Source organism: Sinocyclocheilus rhinocerous, unplaced genomic scaffold (genome assembly GCF_001515625.1).
Source record: "Sinocyclocheilus rhinocerous isolate Xijiao unplaced genomic scaffold, SAMN03320098_v1.1 scaffold389, whole genome shotgun sequence".
In the NCBI taxonomy this organism is placed as follows: Eukaryota; Metazoa; Chordata; class Actinopteri; order Cypriniformes; family Cyprinidae; genus Sinocyclocheilus; species Sinocyclocheilus rhinocerous.
This window is the reverse complement of record NW_015652151.1, coordinates 222,106-243,579: the sequence shown is the minus strand read 5'-3', so window position 1 is coordinate 243,579 and position 21,474 is coordinate 222,106. Positions and strand designations below refer to the sequence as shown.

The window sequence follows — 21,474 nt, the reverse complement described above, 5'->3', positions numbered from 1 at the left end:
ATATAAATCTTTTTCTTGCTCTTTCCTCTAATTTCACCCTGCCTTCTATTTTTTGCCGATCTCACGAGGCATCAGCTCATTTAAACAACTTTAGGGTGCACAGAACTGATTACCACAGATCACCAGGGTGGCTTTAATTTTCCCAGCACAGATGCCACCTATTTATTCAGGCCTATCGATCGGAGAGCGCTAAAGCTCCATACAGCCAGAGGGATGTCCTCACCACAAAGCCCAATACCCAACACAACCATAAACCACGTCATAACCATACATTACAGTCACCCACAGCTATTTACAGCACAGATCCTGCACCAGCCCATCTATCCTGAACGCCGTACCCACTGGGGGCCTTTCTAAATATCCTCACTGTCCACTCAGAGGACAAACCATTAGCTAATGACACTATACACCAACTCCATTTGATCTTACTGGTTGTTGAATGCACAAAATAAATACATAATGCTGAAAGTTTCATAATAATGCACTAATTCACCTGCACAAACAGACATGCCTCACTTTAGAGTGAAAAAGCAAGATGCAAGCAATTAAGTGTCATTTCGAGGGAAGCAAATGTGCAATATTATTCATTATTTAGCATATAATTGATTGCGGCGTTCTGGCCTTGTAACCTCTCTCGCAATTAACGCGCTGCTTTTATGTGCTTAATTAATAGTCGTTGCAGCTTCATGTTGGAAAACACACACATATACGCACATTCAATTAGATTCTTAAATGTAAACAAGAGAGAAATTTCTGCTGTAGTTTATGCAGGATCCCTGAGGGACATGCACATTAATCAGAAGAAATGGGACACAAGAAAATATGAATCTCTGATGACCATTAGATGCACATTTGGATAAAGTTTCAGCTTAATATGCAATAGATAATATGCAAGATATTTTTTAAGATGAACTGAGATATGCAAGTGTTGCTTCTCATCTATATACATCTCAGCTGGTCATCAGATCAAGTAATGTACATAAAGTAAAGCGTTACTTGACGCTTACTTTTTTTCCCAAAGAGCATATGTCCTAAGTTGAAAAAATAAGCAGTGCATTAAAAAATGCTATTTAATTTATTAAATATATAAATAAATAAATAAATTTTTTATAAATAAAGAGATTTTTATTAAAGGGATACAAGGATAAAGTTTCAGCTTAATATGCAATAGATAATATGCAAGATATTTTTTAAGATGAACTGAGATATGCAAGTGTTGCTTCTCATCTATATACATCTCAGCTGGTCATCAGATCAAGTAATGTACATAAAGTAAAGCGTTACTTGACGCTTACTTTTTTTCCCAAAGAGCATATGTCCTAAGTTGAAAAAATAAGCAGTGCATTAAAAAATGCTATTTAATTTATTAAATAATGAGTTTTTATAAATAAAGAGATTTTTATTAAAGGGATACAAAAGATATTTGCAAGCAAAATTATTCAGTTTAGTAGAATCCAGAAAGTACAGATTATTGTGGCGATACTAGTAATAAATAATGTTCTTACAGATGCTATTGGAGTTTATCTTCAATTAAATCCCAGATGCAGTTTGTGTAAACAATATTCCAATAATTTTAAAAAAGTATGCACAACGCAGGACTTTTATTTATAAACAAACCCGGAAATACACCAGGACTCTTATTTTGAAAGTATATGCTTTACTACTGCAGGCTGCTCATTCAAAAAGATGAGATAAAATATGCAATCTAACAACCATCTAAAACATATTACAATATAAACACCATAAAGTAAACATTGTCATAACTCATCAACAGTAGATCACAAGCAATCGATTGACAAAAAATGCGCTGTATTGCGGGAAAATCGAAACTTCTCTGAAATCGTGAGCCTGTTAAACGTGCAACAGCACCACATTTCTACTTTAAGGACTGTTTTTATTTAAAAATGTGCTCCTAAATTTATTTTTAAGAAATCTTCAATTACAAAATGTACGACTGGAAAAATTATTTTCAAATGAATGTCACAAATTGCAAAACAATGTAATTTTTAATTCTAATTAAAGGTGCAATAGGTGATTGTCTTCAGAAATATTTTTTGTTATGCTGGTTGAAAGTCTCTTCACATCCCGATAGCAATCATTTAAGTGGTCTAAATGTATTTATCTGTATTTATATATTCTGTGGAAGGCATAGGACCAAGAAATGTTCATCCAATCAAAACACTCGGATTGGCTTTCCCTGAATATAAGACGACCGCGTTTTTTCAGATGTATTTCCAAGAAAAAAACATCGTCTTATATTCGGGACAATACGGTACGTACCTTTATGAAAATTAAACATGGTTAAACTAAAGTAACCACACATTAACCATGCTTTTGCTATACTAGCCATATAGCTTCACCATGGTATTTGTAGTAAAACTTTGGTTATACTATCAATCTAAATGACTATATGCAATGCACGTATGAGCGCGTGATCTCTGCGACGCTGATGTACATAACAGACCCTCCCACCTCTGTAATAAACACGGAGATGTTAGTCCCCTCTGAAATGGTACATGAAAATTGCAGACGTCAGGTGATAAGAATCGAAACTCAAACGTAGTTTAGAAAACTAGTCCCGTCCGAATAGGGCTTAAAAACCCCTTTCATTCGGGTGAGGAAACTAGCGTTTTGAGTGGCATTTGCACATCCTGTCATGCCGGTGACAGTAGATGCATTTTTCAATATTAAGGTTAATGGTTAATCGGTTTATTGTTCATTTAAACGACAATTGATCATGGGAATAATTGAAAATTGACATCCCTAATATCAATATTTGCTGTGAAAACATTATTGTGGCAGATCAAGTAATTCAATAGGTGCAATAGGTGATTGTCTTCAGAAACATTTTTTGTTATGCTGGTTGAAAGTCTCTTCACATCTGGATAGCAATCATTAAGTTAAGTGGTCTAAATGTATTTGTCTGTATTTATATATTCTGTGGAAGGCGTAGGGTCAAGAAATGTTCGTCCAATCAAAACGCTCGGTCCGAGTGTTTTAATTGGCTTTCCTACCTGCCTGTCAACGTATGTATTAGCATACCTTTGCGCACCCGGTTCACGCAGACAGGATATGTCATCATCGCATTCACGCACGCTGTGCAGACAGACCGAGAATGGCAGACAAACATCAACAACCCGATCTTCCTTCCTGGTATTGTAGTACTTTTAAAGTTTTCTCACCGGTGAATGACACATGATGTAGCCCAGCGGTTCCCAATCCCAGTCCTTGCGCCCGCTCTGCATATTTTGAATGTCTCCCTTAGTTAACACACCCGATTCAGATAACCAGCTCGTTAGAAGTGAGCTACGTGCATTAACTGTGTTCCGATCGATATGATCCCTACACAGTGTTCATTGCTCCCTACTCCCTGAGCAGGGGAAATCCATTGAAGTTTACTTCACTTCGGAACATGGGCTGGAATTGGGAACCGCTGATGTAGCCTATTGTAGTAATGTTGTCTCTGGTATTCTGGTCTGTGAGCGTATATGCGTTCAGGGGGCGTGGCTTTGGACGGCGATTGCAGGGAGGGTGGGACGTTCGCTTTCAGTGCTATCAGGCTAAAGTTAGCATTTTCCAAGATCTCCTACTGCACCTTTAATTACATGATGTTTACATAAATTTTGGCTGTTACCCCAAAAAAGATCATTTAAAGTGATTATTATATTAGAGAAAAGCACTGAATAAACATTACATTAAGACATTAAGTAGCTTTAGAAAGAAATGTTTTGATCATTGCATAAATAAATAACAAAATTATTTTTTTTTTAAATAAAATGATGGTCTAAATAAAAAACTAAAATCTCCAGTAGGTGGCAACAAGTCACTGTCTTAATGAGTGAGTCATTGAATCATTCATTCATCAGATTCATTCAAACAGCGGATTCATTCAGAAACGAAGCAAGTGACTGTCGAATGAGTTACTGAATCATTGACTCACTTGATTCATTCAAAACCATAGATTCATTCAGTAACGAATCACCACTGTGTGTTGATCAGAGATGCACAACAATTTGCTGTGGCTTTGATTGGCCCTAGTTGGCATGAAGTTGTTCTTCAAAGCGCTATTGCTGTGTTTCTAAATAAAGAAAAGCACGCTCGCCATCCGCCGCACACTCGACGCTCTCTCTGCATGACAAAACAAGATATGATCAAAAATAATTCACCCTCTTCCACCCTTCCCACGCTTTTATCTTTTTATAACGAGCAGTTTGGACTCAGATGTGAACGAGCAACATTTGGGCATCTGTTGCCTCGACACCTGCTTTGTTTTTACTGGGAATAAAAAAAAGAGCAAACCAAGTGTAGCAGCTGCTGCGTTATTTATATTCAATGTATTCTTCCTTTCTAGACAGATGATGCATTGTCTTACAATATCTAAATTCATATTTAAAAAAATACACACCCATAGACGCATCCAAATATTTGTCCAATATATATATAGTATACCATCTGTGCGCCTGCAGAATAAGTTTTCATGAATATTTTTTCAATAACTGATTGTAATTCTCGCAAACTATATAGTACGGTTATAATGTGACTCAAAAAGCAGCCCCTCAAAACTGACTGGAAGTTCAGTAGAGGACAAATGCTGGGAGCACAGCTCGTAACCCTGGATCCCGCGTCTGTCGTGAATTTTACGTGCAGTGGTGACCGAGCGCCTCGCCTTCGGCCCGGACCCACAAATCAACATCAAACTCGCTTCTGCAGAAGGAAGGCTCAACTTTCTGGGAAAGCATTGATTGCGAGCGCAGGCCTCAGGGATCGGTAGCGCTCTCATTGTTTAAAGCAATGGCCTTTAGCCCATAAACAGCATTTTCTGCAGAGGCGATCGAACGTCTTATGACCATCTTTGTAATAATGAGAGACGGGCAGCAGAAGTCCAATCTGGAATGCTTTTGACTCTCTGTATTCCTGAATCTTGCATCCTTCCAATGCAGATGGATAAAGAAGATGACAACACCCATTAGCAGTGATTATGGCCCTGTCCACAAGAACACGGTTATTTTTAAAACCTCAGCTTTTTTTACGCGGTTTGGCCGTTGGCCTGTGCTGTTATCTCCGCATACTGGAGACTTTTAAGGCTTCTGATTGGCCAACATGGTTTTACGGTTGAGATTATATTGCCACCTGTTGGTGCGTCAGAGCATGCCTTTGCGTTTTCATGTGGACGGAGATTTTTTTAAAAACGGAAGAAGGAAAAACTCTGTTTTTAAAAATACCCGTGTATGTGTGGACATGGCCTAAATTACAGCACAACATCTCATACCTTATGACTTAAAGGAATAGTTCACCCAAAAATGTTAATTTAAATGTAGGGCCCTATGAATTTGGCAATGCGGAAAATGTGGATGGAACTATGGAATGGAATTTACTGTATAACACAGAATGTCATGGAATTTGGCAAATTTTGGATGAATAAATCAAAAGTAGGGCTGCACAATTAATCAAATGTCAATATGGACCAATGTCTGTGAATATTAAACCTAATTTTAACAGTAAAACCTCTGTTCTGCAGCACTTGTTAGCCAAAAAACAAAAAGAGTTGTTAAATTTAACTTAATTACTGTTTAAAAGAAATTACTTGTTTTATGCCTTTGATTAACACTGATAATACATTTGTATTAAAACACATATAGTGAGTAAGTTGAACCGTTGCACCCCTAATATATATATATATATATGTATATAAATTTAAACAGAAAAAAAAAAACAGAATCTGAAAATGAATTTGGAGAAAAAATAAAATGGAATTTGGAAAAAAAAAAATAATGCAATGTTTGTGAAATGTAACTTTTCTCAAAATTCCAAGTTCTTAACCTAAATACATGAACTGAAGCTCTTGGTTTTTAGAATGTTTTAAAGAGATCATCGGATGCAAAAATCACTTTAACATGGTGTTTGAACTTAAATGTGTCTTGGCAATAATGATAAAAATCCACCCAGTGCTATTTTTAAAATCTCTATAATCCAAAACCCTTTCTCATATCAAGCCGTTCTCAGATTCTTGGCTGTGTGACGTCACACTGGCAGGCCCCTCCCATGATTGTTGATTGACAGTGGCGTCAGTCAACATAGCAGTCGCCATTTACTCCCGACATCTGAGCCGCTGAAGATGCAGTGTATTTAGTTTGTTTCTGAATGTAATGCGCCCCCGATCTACCTAAATGCGTCTATGTTCGCGCGAATCATTCGTGATCCAGCTTCACCTACAGAAGAAGTGAGTATAAGGTTTTTGTTAATGAATCTTTGCAAATCGCCTTTCCTAATAATGCGCTAGTTAGCCAGTTTCACGATGAATACGGCTAAAGTTTACTGTCTCACAGAGAGCGGCTCGGAAGAGAGGGGTGGGGGTCAGCAGAGCTCATTTGCATTTAAAGGGAAATGCAACAAAACGGCCTGCTGTGAACAGAGCTGTTTTTGACAGGGTGTTGTTTTACACTACCACTGAGAAATTTTAACCAAAGTATGTTATCGACTTTTCATTAAGACCCTAAAGAATCATATCAAACTGTGGAAAATGAGCATCCGATGACCCCTTTAAAAATCATGCACTGTGACGTAACCTAACTGCAACCAAAATGCAACATTGTGAAACGTTCTGTTCTTGCGGCAAAACCAGAAGCAAGAACTTTGAGTAACATGAACCGTGTAACTTCATTAAGTACAATAACAGGCGTTCAGAGTTTTCATTCCACCTGTCAGAGAGCAATGAGCTCATTTTCTGTCATTTTCTACCAGTCAGGTTAAACTCGAGAGTCAAAGATCTAGTTAGCAGCCATTCTTCCTCAGAACGGTGAATATGACACACTGCATCACACACGCTCCATCTCCAAATTACATCCAGAGATTAAATTGAGCTCATTCTGAACATCCAGCTGGTTTTTTTTGGGCTGACCATAGCAATCTGCTTCCATCTTTTTTGCAAAAAACTGATTTTGCGAAATATAGTAAAGAAAAAAACATGCATGCATGAGAACTGCAGGTCTTTTTAAATGCACTCTGGCAGGTTTTCTGGATTACACTGGCAGGAGGTTGGAAATAAATGCCGACTGACATGCGGTTATACCAACAGGGAAATGTAAATAAAGCAGCGGGAAAGAAAGAAAGAAAACGCTAAATTGAACAGGTATGTGTGAATTTAATGACTGTATCAATAATGCAGCAGCTGATTCACAGCAGGAGAATCAACCGTGCATGATGTTTATTCAGGTCAATCTGACGTCCTGAATGGTTTGATATGATCGCTGTAGCTAGACTGATAAAACATTTATGTAAAGACGGATCCCGCGAGCTGACAGAGGTGAATGAATGACAAAGAGACGCAAGCTAATACCAGCAGTGATTTGATCTTGAGGTAATTCCTCAGAGAAATAGGCTATAGGCTTTTGACGTTACTGCCGTAATGGTTATATGCAGAATATTTCAAGATACTGCAGGTGCAGAGAGGACAGGCTTTAGTAATCCAATCGCTCAAATAAATAGCTTATAGAAGAGGATGGCGCTAACCTCCTAGCTGTTGAGCTAGAATCGAAGAGCTAAATCATCAAAAGATGAAGCTGGTGCAACATTATGGTGCATTCAAGTCCTCCTGGAAAGTTGGATAAGTCATAATTATAAAATTCAACTTGTCAGAGCAAGATGGCAATGTACCTTTCTGTGTACAATTCAATACGATTGTTTGTTTTTATTTAATTTATGAAGCTGCTCTAAATTGAATCAATATATATTTTATTATAATTGTACAATATTACAGTATTAATACATGCAACTTACACTGAAAAAAATGGTGGCAAAATAACTTTCACTTAGCAATTGCTATTAAATTTCACAAATAGTTATAAAAATAGCACGAAATATTAAATTAAATATGAATTTTGAAGTAGCAACACTAAAATATTATTTTCTTGTAAAATATATTCAATCTTTGTTTTAAATCTTTATCTACAATGTAGATATTTTTTAACTGAAAAAAAATCATTTATTTTAAGAAATATTAACATTAATACAGACTTACAATTAATAGTATGTAACATTAAATTAAACATTTTTTTTTAAAGTAGGAAGACTGAAATAGTTTTTTCTTGTAAAATATACTCAATAATCTATATACAATTTTTTTTTTTTTTACAATGTAGATAGTTTTATTGTAAGTGAAAAATATTTTCATTTAATTATTTCATTTCATTTGTATTTATTTTATATTTATTTATTTTAACAAATTTAGTATTAATACAAATACTGCATCCATTGTGTCGAACATATTTCACTCGGAAACTCTGGGCCTAAAAATTGCTAAAAAAAATCAACAAATATCAACAAATAAACATGTATCATGCTTTAAGGATGTTAAGTTGTTTTTAGACAAAAATACTGATTAAGAAAATAATTATATTTTGTACTGGGCACTGACATAAACATGCAAAGACACATATAGTAGCTCATTAGTTCTATGCCAGCTGCTAATTATAACAATACAATCTGCTCTACACTACTGGGTCAATTACGCATAGATGTGCATCAATGAAAATGGCAGTTTTACTTAATTCGGGTCACCTGGCATATCTGCAGGATCTTACAGTAAATTAGCACAAGCGCAGAGGTAATATAACGCCCTTCAGTTTCATACTAACAAGGGCGATACAGCGGACTGATGTTCTGTTGGCAAGTGGAAGAAGACATTCATCAGTAGCCATGGTGTGCAGGGACAATTTACAGAGTGGAAAATTACAGCCCAGTCTGTCGTTTTTGAGTAGTTTGCATAAATTCACTGGTTTTTACGGTCATATAGATGCATGATACATATGATGTGAACCTTCAAATGAGTCTCGCTTGATGTAAAGTACATGCATATGAAGAAAACACGATTTAGGTCACCTTTACTGAGCAGCCGAGTGTGTAATGAACGCTAACGTAGAGACATTAATATGACGACTGAATATTGGGATGAACATTACACTGCATTACACTGTTTATTCATTCACAAAATGTACAGACATTTAAAAATGATAACAAATTATAATATTACATTTTATTATATTAATAATGACAATAAAATGTTTGCCAATATAGAGATGGACTGTTTATCTCATGGGCGAGTAACTTCCGGCAAACATTTGCAGTTATGACCATTAAAAAAATAAATAAAATGAAAAATGTATTGTTCACATGAGCCAGATGGATGTCAATGGCTACTGCACTATTTTTTTTTTAATATACTTTAATTTACAAACAGTAAGGATGCAATTATTTTAAAACTGTGCTTGATACCAATAAGCTGATAATTAGTTTCATGTTATGGCTGACAACCGATAAATGGCTTATAAAATTCTATAATATTTTAATGAAAAATAAAACTATCATATAAATTAATAATAAAAAAACAAAAAACAAAAAATAAATAAATAAAATAAATAAATAAATCACTACAAACTAAAAATAAATAAATAAATAATATAAAATATAGATATAAATAATGCTAAAATTAATTAATTTTAATTTTATTTTAGAAATATAATTATATTTTATAATAATATTTTTACCTACAAATTTCTACTCTATAAAATACTTTAGAGCTTGACAAAATAAATATATAAATGACATTAATTATAAAAAAAATAATAATGAAAACTTAAGATTTTAACTTCCATGACTTTTCAATGTCTAGACATCACTCTTTTAAAATAAATAAATAAATAAAAGTCTTAAATAAAAGTGGTCGTTGTTAAGGGAGAATAAATGAATTAAGAAAAAAAGTAAGAAACTTAATTTCATTTTAAATCTTGATTTTTAGTTGTTTTAACACATTTTATATTTAACATTTTTGATATACATCAATAACGGATACTGATAAATAAAAAAATGCATCATGCATCCTTAAAAAACAGTTAAGCTTTGGACATTCAAAATACAAAACATTAATAGAATGTGTATATTATTACAGAAGTCCCAGGCTGACTGAATTTAGAGTTTTAGAGTCAAGAACAGCTAACATCCACGACCAAGATGATAGCGACGGTTATGTCATGATGTTTAGCCTAGAGAGAGAAAGCGATTTTATCGGCTATCAAAACAAGAGCAACTTTTTCGTTTGAACAAATGGAGCTCTGCAGCTGTAAATCCTGCTGTGAGCTGCAGCCGGAGCCCTGTGATGTTTCCCTGAAAGCTCCTACCTCATGCTGTCGGCGTGATTTACGCACGCCTCGCCACCGTGGCCGTTTCGCAAAAGTGGGTTTTCCAATCACCCGCCCTTATCTGCATGGGGCGCAACACCCCGGAAACTCAGGGAAGGAGACAGATGAGATAAATCTACATCCAGAACACACATGCATGATGGATTCCCAGCGTACATGAATGCAGGGACAGATCACTACAGACTGCTGAGCTCTCCTGAGAGATTTATCAGAGACGTGGACAACAAACTCCATCGACAGTGAGAGACGGAGACAGAAAGTCATGCACACTTTCAGTAAAGTGCAAAACCAAAGCAGAAGCATCATAAACAGATTCTCTTTACGCCCACATCCATCAGAGATGAATGTAACAGTTAAATTACATAGAAACTATCTGCTCAAATTACCAAAAATTTGAATAAATGTAAATGTAAACCATAAAAAAATAAAGAAAAAAGATCCCTAGTTAGTTCAATTCAGCTAAGGAAAGCACAAAGTGACTCAGAATTTGAGATCAACCGATAATCGGTTTAACCAATATTTTTACAGATATTTTCAACTAATGATTACATTTATGCAAAGGTGATAGTCTCCCTTCACTTTTATATTACTCCATTTGAGAACATTAACATTTGCCTATTGTTAATATTATTATTGCTGCTGCAGTTGTTGTTATAAAAATGCTGTGTTTTTATTGAGATATGAAGATGAAATGGAGCAAAAATTACATACAGACTATCTGGTCATACTACATGAAATAATCTGCTCGAATGTGCTAAAGTTGCACTCAATTATATCAATTTACCACAAAAATAAAATAAATGTTAATGTAAACCATAAAAACAATTTAAAAAGAGTCAATTCAAGAAGAAAATACTGCAGGAAGACGTAAATTCTAGAGAAGAGCATTTTAGTACCATTTTAAGTACCATATTTGCATTAAATAGATGCATTACATTTTTATTGTAATTGATGTCTCAGTTATATAATGTTTGAATAAACCTTCAAAGTCTGTCAAATTTTTTAGAGTTCACTTGGCAACAGTTTGGAGTAAAAATACAATAACTATATGACTAGAAAGCTGAAGAAAGCTCAAAGTGACTCAGAATCAGAGATCAACCGATAATCGGTTTTACATATAATTTACCAGTATTTATTTACCAGTAATTATTACATTAATGCAAAGTTGATAGCCTCCCTTGACATTTTTACATTTATGCATTTAGCAGATGCTTTTATCCAAAGAGGAACTACAAAAACTTCTGTTTTTTATTTCACAATTATTAATGTTCTCCATTTAAAAACATTAGACTTTGTCAATTTATTTCGCCTTTTGTATTAGTGTTGCTGCTGCTTCAGTTGTTCTTGTTTGAAAAAAAAAATGCTATGTTTTTATTGTTGTGATATGAAAATGTAATTAAACAAAAACAAGTAAAACAGTAAATAAATATCAGTTCTGCATATCGGTTATTGAACATACAGATAATCGGCATCAGTACTGGTTCTAAAAATAAGTATCGGTCGATCTAATAAAAATGATGGAGAATATCACATTTTACAATTGTATTCCTACTATATGCTCCCATCTCTCAAACAAATATGTCTATATTGAGCATCTCAATGCTCAATGAAACATCAAAATGACTCATGTGATGTGCATATGTAGCACGTGTGTCTACATCTGACACGGATCTATAAACACAGATGGATGGGCTCAGAAAACAGAGCATCCGTCTTCCTCTTTGACTAATTCTGACTGAAAATCAATGTCCATTAGGTTGACTCACGACTCTGAGTGTCGCCTTTATTGTACTTTCGATTTTAATATGATGCCCTCGGGTTTCAAAACTTGGCCCGTTTCAGATGAACCACGCATATGTGATCTCGCTGTAACTTTTATCATTAAACATGAACTCCTGTTCCAACTAATTACATTAAAACGAGTCAAACTTAAGCGAGAAGCACAGATGAGACTGAATCTTACCTCAGCTCCCGTCAGGTAGTACGCAGAGAGAAGTCCGCCAACGTAACGGATGTTCACCTCGAACAGTGACGCCTCTCCATTCTGCAGAAAACAAACAAGAAACTCATCTTTGTGTTTTAGAAACAAAACAAATGACATTAATAATTAAGGAAAACATTTTCCAACATGCTGAAACAGCAAGGTCATGTTCATACTACAAGGCTGTTTTTACCTAAATAGGTGTTGAGAACCTTTCCTAGTTCATATTATGAGGAATCAAATTTCCCTTAATATTTTGAGACGAAGCAGTTTATTGTACTACCTAGGCCAAAACCGAAGATTTATCAGGGCTGTACAGTGTGACATATATGTTACACGTGCTACGAAATAACTGGTCTGTGCGATGTTTAAATTGACCACTGTAGCACGCGTGCGATACAGTTTTGCATGTTCATGTTGCATGTGCACAGCCACTTAATAGTGTGAAGTGATTTCGTTGTGCTTGTTTGGGTGTGTGAGATTGATTATACTTGGTAGTTAGGGGTGTGCGATATGACGATTTTTGATCGTGGACGATTAAAATGTCTCCACGATCTGCTTTTGAAGAAATATCGTTGTATCGTGCTACAGCGCACATTCTATCAGCTACAGTTCTGGCGCCTCCTCCGTCTCAATATAATGTACAACGCCACATGCATTCACATCAGTGTTAGCTCAGCGGTAGAGTTACTCTCACGGGACACTGCACTTATGCGCAATCACAAAACTACACTATTTCCATCTGCTTTAAAGCAATACCGGTTAAACATTTAATTCACGTGCTGTTCTGCATGCGCTTTTTCTGAGCGTGTACTCATGAAGCGCGCTCACACTGAGAGCCTGTCAAAAGCGCCTGATTATTGGACTAAGTTGTCTTTCGCATCTGAAAGCACCAGTGCTATGTGAAAAAAAGTTAACGTACAGCCCTGTTTATGCATTTGAATTGCATTTAAAATTTCCATCCATTTGAACTGAATGTGATGCATATTTGTCTGCCAAACATAAATGAAACAGATCATATCTGGGTAATAAACTGAATGTGTTTCAAAAACACAATAATCAGGTTTCTATATTTATCATCAATAAATCCAATCTGTTTCAATCTCATACATTTTAACAAACTGAATATTGCTTGTTCCACACCTATAGCCATATTTTAACTATTTTCATACTTTTCAGCTGAATAAATTTTGTTTTCACAATGAACAGATTTATGCAAATTCTAAGCAATTTGAATAAATGCATTTGGAATAAATGTCAAAATCAAACAAATGCAAATAGTTAATAAACTATGCCATGATTTTATTTATTTATTATTATTTTTTTTTGAGTGCAGAAATCTTACCTGTTGCATTTATCAACCCTCTACATTGCGAGTAAATCACTCGCATATGCGACTAAATCTTACTCTGGGCGACTAAATAATGTCTAACATTAGCCACTGGCTAATAAATTCTTAGATTTTACACGCCAGTATGTGTGTGAGAGGCGTTCAACACAGATTTTCACTCGATAAACACGCTGACTGAGCGCAGTTTCGCTCTCTGTTAAGCGATCTGTACTATTTGGATGCGCTTAATGGATCATGTCATGTACTCAATGGATGCGCAGTATGTAGCACACAGCGCACCTGTATTTGACGTACCGTAAACTAGTGTGAAGGCGCACGACTCAACGTCGCTTTACTGATAGCGCTGTGTGTTTCTCACACATGCAAAGAGAGAATCAGTCTGGCGAGTAAACAAAAAAATTTACTAGCCAATGGCGATTATATTGCCAAGGTGTGCGTAGAGGGTTGTTTATGCATGACTGACAAATATGCATCACAAATGGATGGAAATTTTATATGCAATTCAAATACATCAATCCTAAATTTAGGGCTCAATATTTTTTTTTCAAAAACTCAATTTCTAAGGGTCATAAAGAGTACAGAAAATAGTCACGGAAAACCAAACTATTCCTGTTCTGCCACAATAAATGTTCCTTCAGGAAACAATTAAATAATAAAAATGCATGACCGCTTTAAAGTACATTCACATCTCAAAGAGTGTTTTCTGGAATCCATGCGGCCGTGACCTCTGGCCGTGTCACTCAGTGACTCGTATTCAACGCCGCAGTGCTTTCCTGCTGCGGGGAATCTGCCAAGATCTCTGCGGCCAGGGCCGAGAGGGCAGACCGTTATTAAGCACTTTTAGACCCTGTTTCCCACTGCTGGGAGTCAAAGGAGGCTATTGATTTTTGAAGAGCGTGTGAATAATAGCAATTGTGCAACACAAACTTTTCTCAGCAAGACCACTATGAATTGTTTTTCCTATTGCAAATCAAATCAAATCTCAAAATGATTGCATTTAAAGTCACTCACCTCAAATTTAAGGTAAGGTACAGTTCAACCCCAAAAAATGAAACAATAATACCCTTCCATGGAAACACAAGAACTTGTCAGAACGTTTACACAATGTTTCCATAAAATAACCAGGTTCGAAAAAGCAAACCATAACAGAACATTTTTTACTTCAAAAGACTAATAATATAACACATCAGTAATATGAACTATATTTTCATGGTGTTTTTATATTTTTATAAATAATCCTGTCACAGTATTACTGTGTTGTACTGAAAAGAGCAGATTTGACATTCTGCAAAAACCATTTTATCCACAGATAATAATAAAGTCAATGACTGTTCATTTAAGAGTCTAAAATTGAGTCTATATTGGGGCTGTCATTTAATTTGTTAATTCAGTTCTTGAACTGTACAAAAATAACAATATGCCTGTGTGTAAATTCACTAAGGGACTTTCCTACCATCAAACCATTTCAACATGAACTGTTTTTCAGCATCATAAAATGGTGACGCTCATAGACATTCAATGCGACGCAACGGCCAAAGATATCCATCCGATGCAGGTGTGGGCGGTTAAAGCGATATACCCGAAACAATATATCAACCGGAATTAATATGTTAGTATCCATTCTTTGGTGATTATGCCAGTGTTTTCTGAGGCACTAAATCTCAAGCGCAGGCTAAATAAACCCTATTTACATTTACCTGAGTTATGAATGATAGTTTGCAGTCTGACTCTGAACTGAATATAAGATAAAAAGACCTCATCTAGGTTTGAGTGTTTCACGACAAAGATGCCAAAACAAACACACCAGCGCTATCCATGTAGTCCGATTCATAATAGGCTAAATGACTCAGTTGAGAAGGTTATTTAAATGAATCATTTTCACTGGTATGAATCAGTCTGACGAATCCTCCAATGCACTTCAAATAACTCTTTATTTCTTTCTTATTTATTGGCTACTGAAAGTTCATAAAATATAAAACATTGTAATTACTGAATCAACATCGGACTCACTGAAATGCCAATTATTATTGCTTTAAATGTTGTCCGTCAAATGTTGAAACAACCCAGCATTTTTTGGTTGTGTGGAAGAACAAATGACTCAGTTGAACCGGTTCTTTTAGTGAATCATTATAATTGCTGTTTGAATTAGTCAGAAGAATCCTTCACTGAATGAAACTGAACAAGCCAAAGCGGTATCTGAATCACAAACACTTGACTAAAATGCTATTACTACTTTGAGCGTTGTCCGTCTAAAAAATATAAGTTGTTTTTCTTCTTTTTTTCTAGTGCAGCTTAGTAAAATGTAAATATTTGTAATTACAGACTGGATGTGTGGAACAACGTGATTCAATTGAACCGGTTCTTTTAGTGAATCATTCTCATTGACGTTACTGATTTGAATTAGTCTGACGAATCCTACACTGAATGAAACTGATTCGTCAAGTGGGTTAATTATTCAACCTCTGAGTCGCTAATGCAAATTATTACATTTAATGTTTTATATTTACCTTTAACGTATTAAAGTTGTTTCATTCATGTTCATTACTGCTCAAATAAGAAAAGAAAAGAAACAAAATAAAAATGTAAAACCAAAACTATACCAAATACAATGACATACATTTTGGCTTATATCAGCCTTATGCATGTTTACACAGAATAAAACTTAAATTAAAAAAAACAGCATGAAAAATTGCTTTTGTTATGCAGTGGCCTATAATAGAGACTATTAAGATAAGGGCAGTTAAAGGCCAGGAGAGGCCCTAAGGAGACATAATATGTCAGCATAATTACAATCACTTGAGTTTGCAAGGAGTTGAGGTGACAAGAGTCCTTATTGACTGGCAGCCACTTGCAGGAAGGAAGCAGAATCTCTGGAGTAGACGGTAAGAGAATTATAGCAGAGAACCATAGAGTCTAATCACCTCCTCAATCCATTCATTGATGCCCTGATCAACAGCACACTTAAATCACACTCACATCTGAAATCTAAAGAGGCTTCCAGCTCGATTTGTGTCACAGCAGAACGACAGCAGTCATCTATCACAGCCTGCTTCAGAGCGACGTGTCAGACGAAGAGAGAGGACTATCCAAAAAACACAAGCCTTCACTGCGAGCCAAATGGAAGTAATCCCAACTCACACAGAGAGTATTTCAGTCTTAAATCAGCTGCTGAACAATTCACAGCGGCAAAACAGAGCATGTTTGAGGAAAGCACGCTAAACAACCATGAATTAAGAGAGGGTTTAAAAGGATTATCCTGTAAGAAATCAGAAAAAATCCCAAGCTACAACGCTTAAGCAGGTATTTGTGGGTAAATATGTTTGTGTATGTGAGTGTCTTTCCATTGTAAAAACACAAATCTTGAATGGCTCTCACTCTACTTTCTGTAATGTTGCAGTATTTAGCTATAAAATAAAGAGTGATTAAAATGGCACATTTTTTAAAACTAAGAGTTCACCCAAAAATAAAAATTAATGTAGTCATCCTCAGGTCATCCAAGATGTACTGTAGATGAGTTTGTTTCTTCATCAGATTTGGAGAAATGTAGCATCACTCAAAGTGCTTTACATTGTCGGGGGTATCTCCTCGTCCACCACCAGTGTGCAGCATCCACCTGGATGATGCGACGGCAGCCATAGTGCGCCAGAACACCCACCACACACCAGCTAACTGGTGGAGAGGAGACAGAGTAATGAAGCCAATCAGTAGATATGGGGATTGTTAGGAGGCCATGATGGTCGGAGGCCAATGGGCAAATTTGACCAGGATGCCGGGGTTACACCTCTACTCTTTTCGAAAGACATCCTGATTGGTTTAATGTCTCATCCGAAGGACGGTATTTTTTGACAGTATATGTGTCCCCGTCACTACACTGGGGCATTAGCACCCACACATACCACAGGGTGAGCACCCCCTGCTGGCCTCACTAACACCTCTTTAAATGGTGGGTGTTTACGCAGTTGGCTAGAGCAGTGCTGATTGGGGAGAACGGAGGTGCGCTCATTCTATTGGTTAGTAAGACTGCAACTCAAGGCTGGCAGTCATGCATATGCTCTGGAACAGAGTAATATCGCGTCCATATCGCAGGCTTTGCGATTAGGAAATCGCAAAATCTCAAATCGCGATTTCGATTCGATTTCGATTCATCGCACAGCCCTAAAATCCAGCCACATATTTGTTTCGAGCTGTTTTGGCTTTTAAACGGTGCTTGATCTGTGCAGATTTCTCTCCTGTTTCAGACCAGACCACTTTTTCACTGGAGAAAGCGTTATTATATGGACTCACATTTTAGTTTAAAACGTCTTGATGGATTTGTTTCAACTTTTGTCTTCTCCAGATGTTAACTGATGGACTGGAGTGGTGTGGATTACTTGTGGATTATTGTGATGTTTTTATCAACTGTTTGGACTCTCATTCTGACGGCACCCATTCACTGCAGAGCATCCACTGCTGATCAAGTAATGGAATGCTACATTTCTCCAAATCTGATGAAGAAACAAACTCATCTACATCTTGGATGGCCTCAGAGGGACTACATTTACAGCTAATTTTCATTTTTGGGTGAACTGTTTTTTGAACAACATTTTGGTGATTCATATTAAAATGAATATGTTATTGAATGCTCTTTCTTTCTTTCGGTCTTTTTTTCCCCACAGTGACAGGATTTTGTTGGAAAAACGGAAAGAACATAATCAGCCAGACTTTGCTTTAATCTTTCCATTACCCTTCACTTCTGCACTCCATAATAATAGCCGGGTGGTTTCAATCAGGTGCGTTGCATTATTGTAACCTCCGGACCTCTGGGCTGTGGTGTGTGGTCATGGGTAATGGCTGCACTGTCAAGCTAATAGCACCAAATTAGCATTTTAATTCCTGCACGTTTGGCAGGTGGCGCACAAGGAAGGCTGCTGTAGAGATGCTATTGTTAGTAGCACAAAAATGGAGCGCGCTGAGATAATGAATAAAATTACTGTGGCTAAAAACACAACACGCTGAAAGCACCTACAGCGGTTCAGAGACACAGCGCTGTTGTGCTGTTCTGTACCTCACATGCTGGTAAGCATCGAGTGGAGCAGGGACAGATTTAGACACCGTGCTGCCCGGTTTGGTTTGGAAGAGAGGCGATGCGGGAATGTGCTAATATGATTATCCACGAGAGGATCTGTAGTGTGTAGAGAAAGTCTGTTCACAGGAAACTCACAGCTGGGCTCAGAATAGCATGCCGTTCGACCCTCACTATTTCTGCAGTACATAGTGTATTATTTATTCATTATTTGATCAAACTTACATTTTTGGCACAAATAATACAGAATATGCATTTTCCATTTCCAAGATTGGTTCCTTTTCAATTCATGAGTTGGAATTAGAAATATATATAACTAAATATATAATATATAGTAAATATTGACCAATTATGCCAGTTTATTCTGAAATATATAATAAATGCAAAATATAAAAATAGGTACTAAAAAATAAAGTAAATAAAGAAAAAAATAAAGTTAATATTATATATAATATATTTAATTACAAAGCTAAAAACAAAGCTTTTTTTAATGATTTATTAAATATATTGAGATTAAAGTGTATTTTACTCACTATTTTATCAAATGACAGTTATGAGATAAAAAAAGAAAACTTTCCATGTTAGTTGGATGCAAAAATTCAGAATCTGAGAATTGGTTTATTTTCAATTTAAGACTTTGAATTCGAATGTAATTAAAAATGAATATTTAGTTAATTTTGACTATGTCAGTTTATTCTGATATGTGGAATATATATATTTCCTCTAGTTACACATATTGTCAAAACAAATAAGATTTCAATTTGTCACAAAATGTTCCCCACATAACTTTCAGATGATTTTAAAATCAAAACTTGAATATAATGATTTATTAAATATACTGATTCATGCTTATTGATTCTATATATTAAAATAAATTAAGCACTAATATCTGTAGGTGTAATTTCACAGGCAGCTGTCACTCACATGCAACATGATGATGAGGCTATATAACATCAACTGTCTGAAACACTTACTGTGGAATAATGCAGTTTTTCACTTACTATTTTTAAAAACAGTAGGCAGTATTGAAGTTTCAGACAGAGAACAGTCTTACATTCATGTGCAACTTTAACACTTTAGTGTCACTGCACTAGTGTATGAGTGAGAAATAGTGAACCAAGTGCATCTTGATTCTCGCTAAACTGTCAGGCAGGTGTTGGAAAACGTTGACGGATGTGTTAGACCTACTGCTCCTGTCATCACTTAGCATGTGGCGACACTAACAGTCCAGCAAAAAACATGCTTAAGTGAGTAAGAGAGATTCACACAAACTGGGCTGTGATTAAAGACAGCGATTAGCCGTAATTAGCACTCAGTGATCATCAAAATGGACCAATTATAGATTAGACATCAGGTCTATCTCCAACCAAGACGTTCTCTCTCTGGAGCTTGGCGGATCACAGTTTTGTTGGTTGTAGAATGTGTCAGACTGCTGGGAGTCGTAATGTTATAAGTGGGATGTGGAACTGGCCCGAGCTCAACAGGGTTGTGCTGGAAGTAAAAATAAGATGACATTCTAATAAGATGTCACTTGCAATAAGCTCTCGTTGCACTAAAAATTAAGAAATGTGTTTGCATTTAAAATGCAGCTGTGCATAATGCACCACACACTGTTAAAGTGTGGTGAAAATCAAGATTTTAATTATGTTTACATGCTTGTCTGGTGTTTTTAATATGCTTAAAGTGGACGAAGTACACAAATCAAGTACTTGAGTAAAAGTACAGATCCGTATAATAAAATATTACTCCAGTAAAAGTACTCAGTTTTCAAAAGTACTTGATTTTTTATGTACTTAAGTAAAAAGTACCGATAGATGAATGTTTATTTTGCAGTTTTATATAGGCTACTTTTATCATTTAATTTTATATTAGCATATATTTTTTTATAATCCTACTGCTCAAAATACCTGGGATTTTCCCAAAATAACCAATAAGGAAATAATGAATATAATAAGGAAAATATAATTCGATTTTCATAATGATTCTTTTCTTCTCAAACCTTGTCTGTGGTGTAAAAACACCCCTGGCCAAATGCCCCCAGAGGGCCCCGGTTCTTACTTGTGAATTCAGTTCACTGGAGACTCGCACTAAACGGTTCATTTGAATCAGTGAGTTGTCGACTCGAGAACAACTGCAATCGGATCATTCCAATTCGTGAATGAATCGTTTGGTGTGATTTGCCAACCGATTTAACGGGTTCATTGAAAAGAATCAATTCGTTCATGAATCAGACACCGGTTCTGCGTCTCGGAGCACGTGATCTATTATAAGGAGTAACGATACGTTTTATGAAATGTAGTGAAGTAAAAAGTACGATCTTATGCTTTGGAATGTAGTGAAGTAAAAGTAAAAGTTACTCAAAATAAAACTACTCCAGTAAAGTACAGATACTTGAAAAATTTACTTAAGTACAGCAACGAAGTAAAACTACTTTGTTACTGTCCACCACTGTTAAAGTCAAACCATGTGCAAATTCATCAGTTGAAACCATTGCTGAGCATTTTCGCCTTAAAACTGCAGTGTACCAAAGACCGTCGCAAAAATTCACATTTAACCAATCCCGTCAACTATAAATAGCTCAAAAGTAACGTGTTAAAATGAATGCATTTAACACGCCCATCCCAACCGGATCTGTTCGTCATGCAGTTGCTGATGAACATAATGCAGGACGACAAAGCGTGATGAAGCCTATTAAAATGTAGTGATATCAACGCATTACAGGTAATGCGAGTTACATAATCAGATTACTTTTTCAAGTAACTAGAAAAGTAATGCATTGCTTTTAATGCAAAAATAAAATAACACATTACTTTCTATAAAAAGTAACACTAAGTAACAATTAGTTACTTTTTCATGAAGTAACGCAATATTGTAATTAGGGATGCAC

At 35.8% G+C, this 21,474-nt stretch overlaps 1 protein-coding gene across 1 annotated transcript in view; it reads right to left on the bottom strand.

Annotated features, from left to right (window-relative positions):
• LOC107713850 (mannosyl-oligosaccharide 1,2-alpha-mannosidase IA-like) overlaps window positions 1-21,474 on the bottom strand; it is a 128,004-nt gene that overhangs the window by 66,181 nt on the left and 40,349 nt on the right. The window contains exon 4 of the mRNA XM_016519492.1: window positions 12,157-12,237. Within this exon, the coding sequence (XP_016374978.1) occupies window positions 12,157-12,237 (81 nt within the window). The remainder of the gene's footprint in view (window positions 1-12,156; window positions 12,238-21,474) is intronic.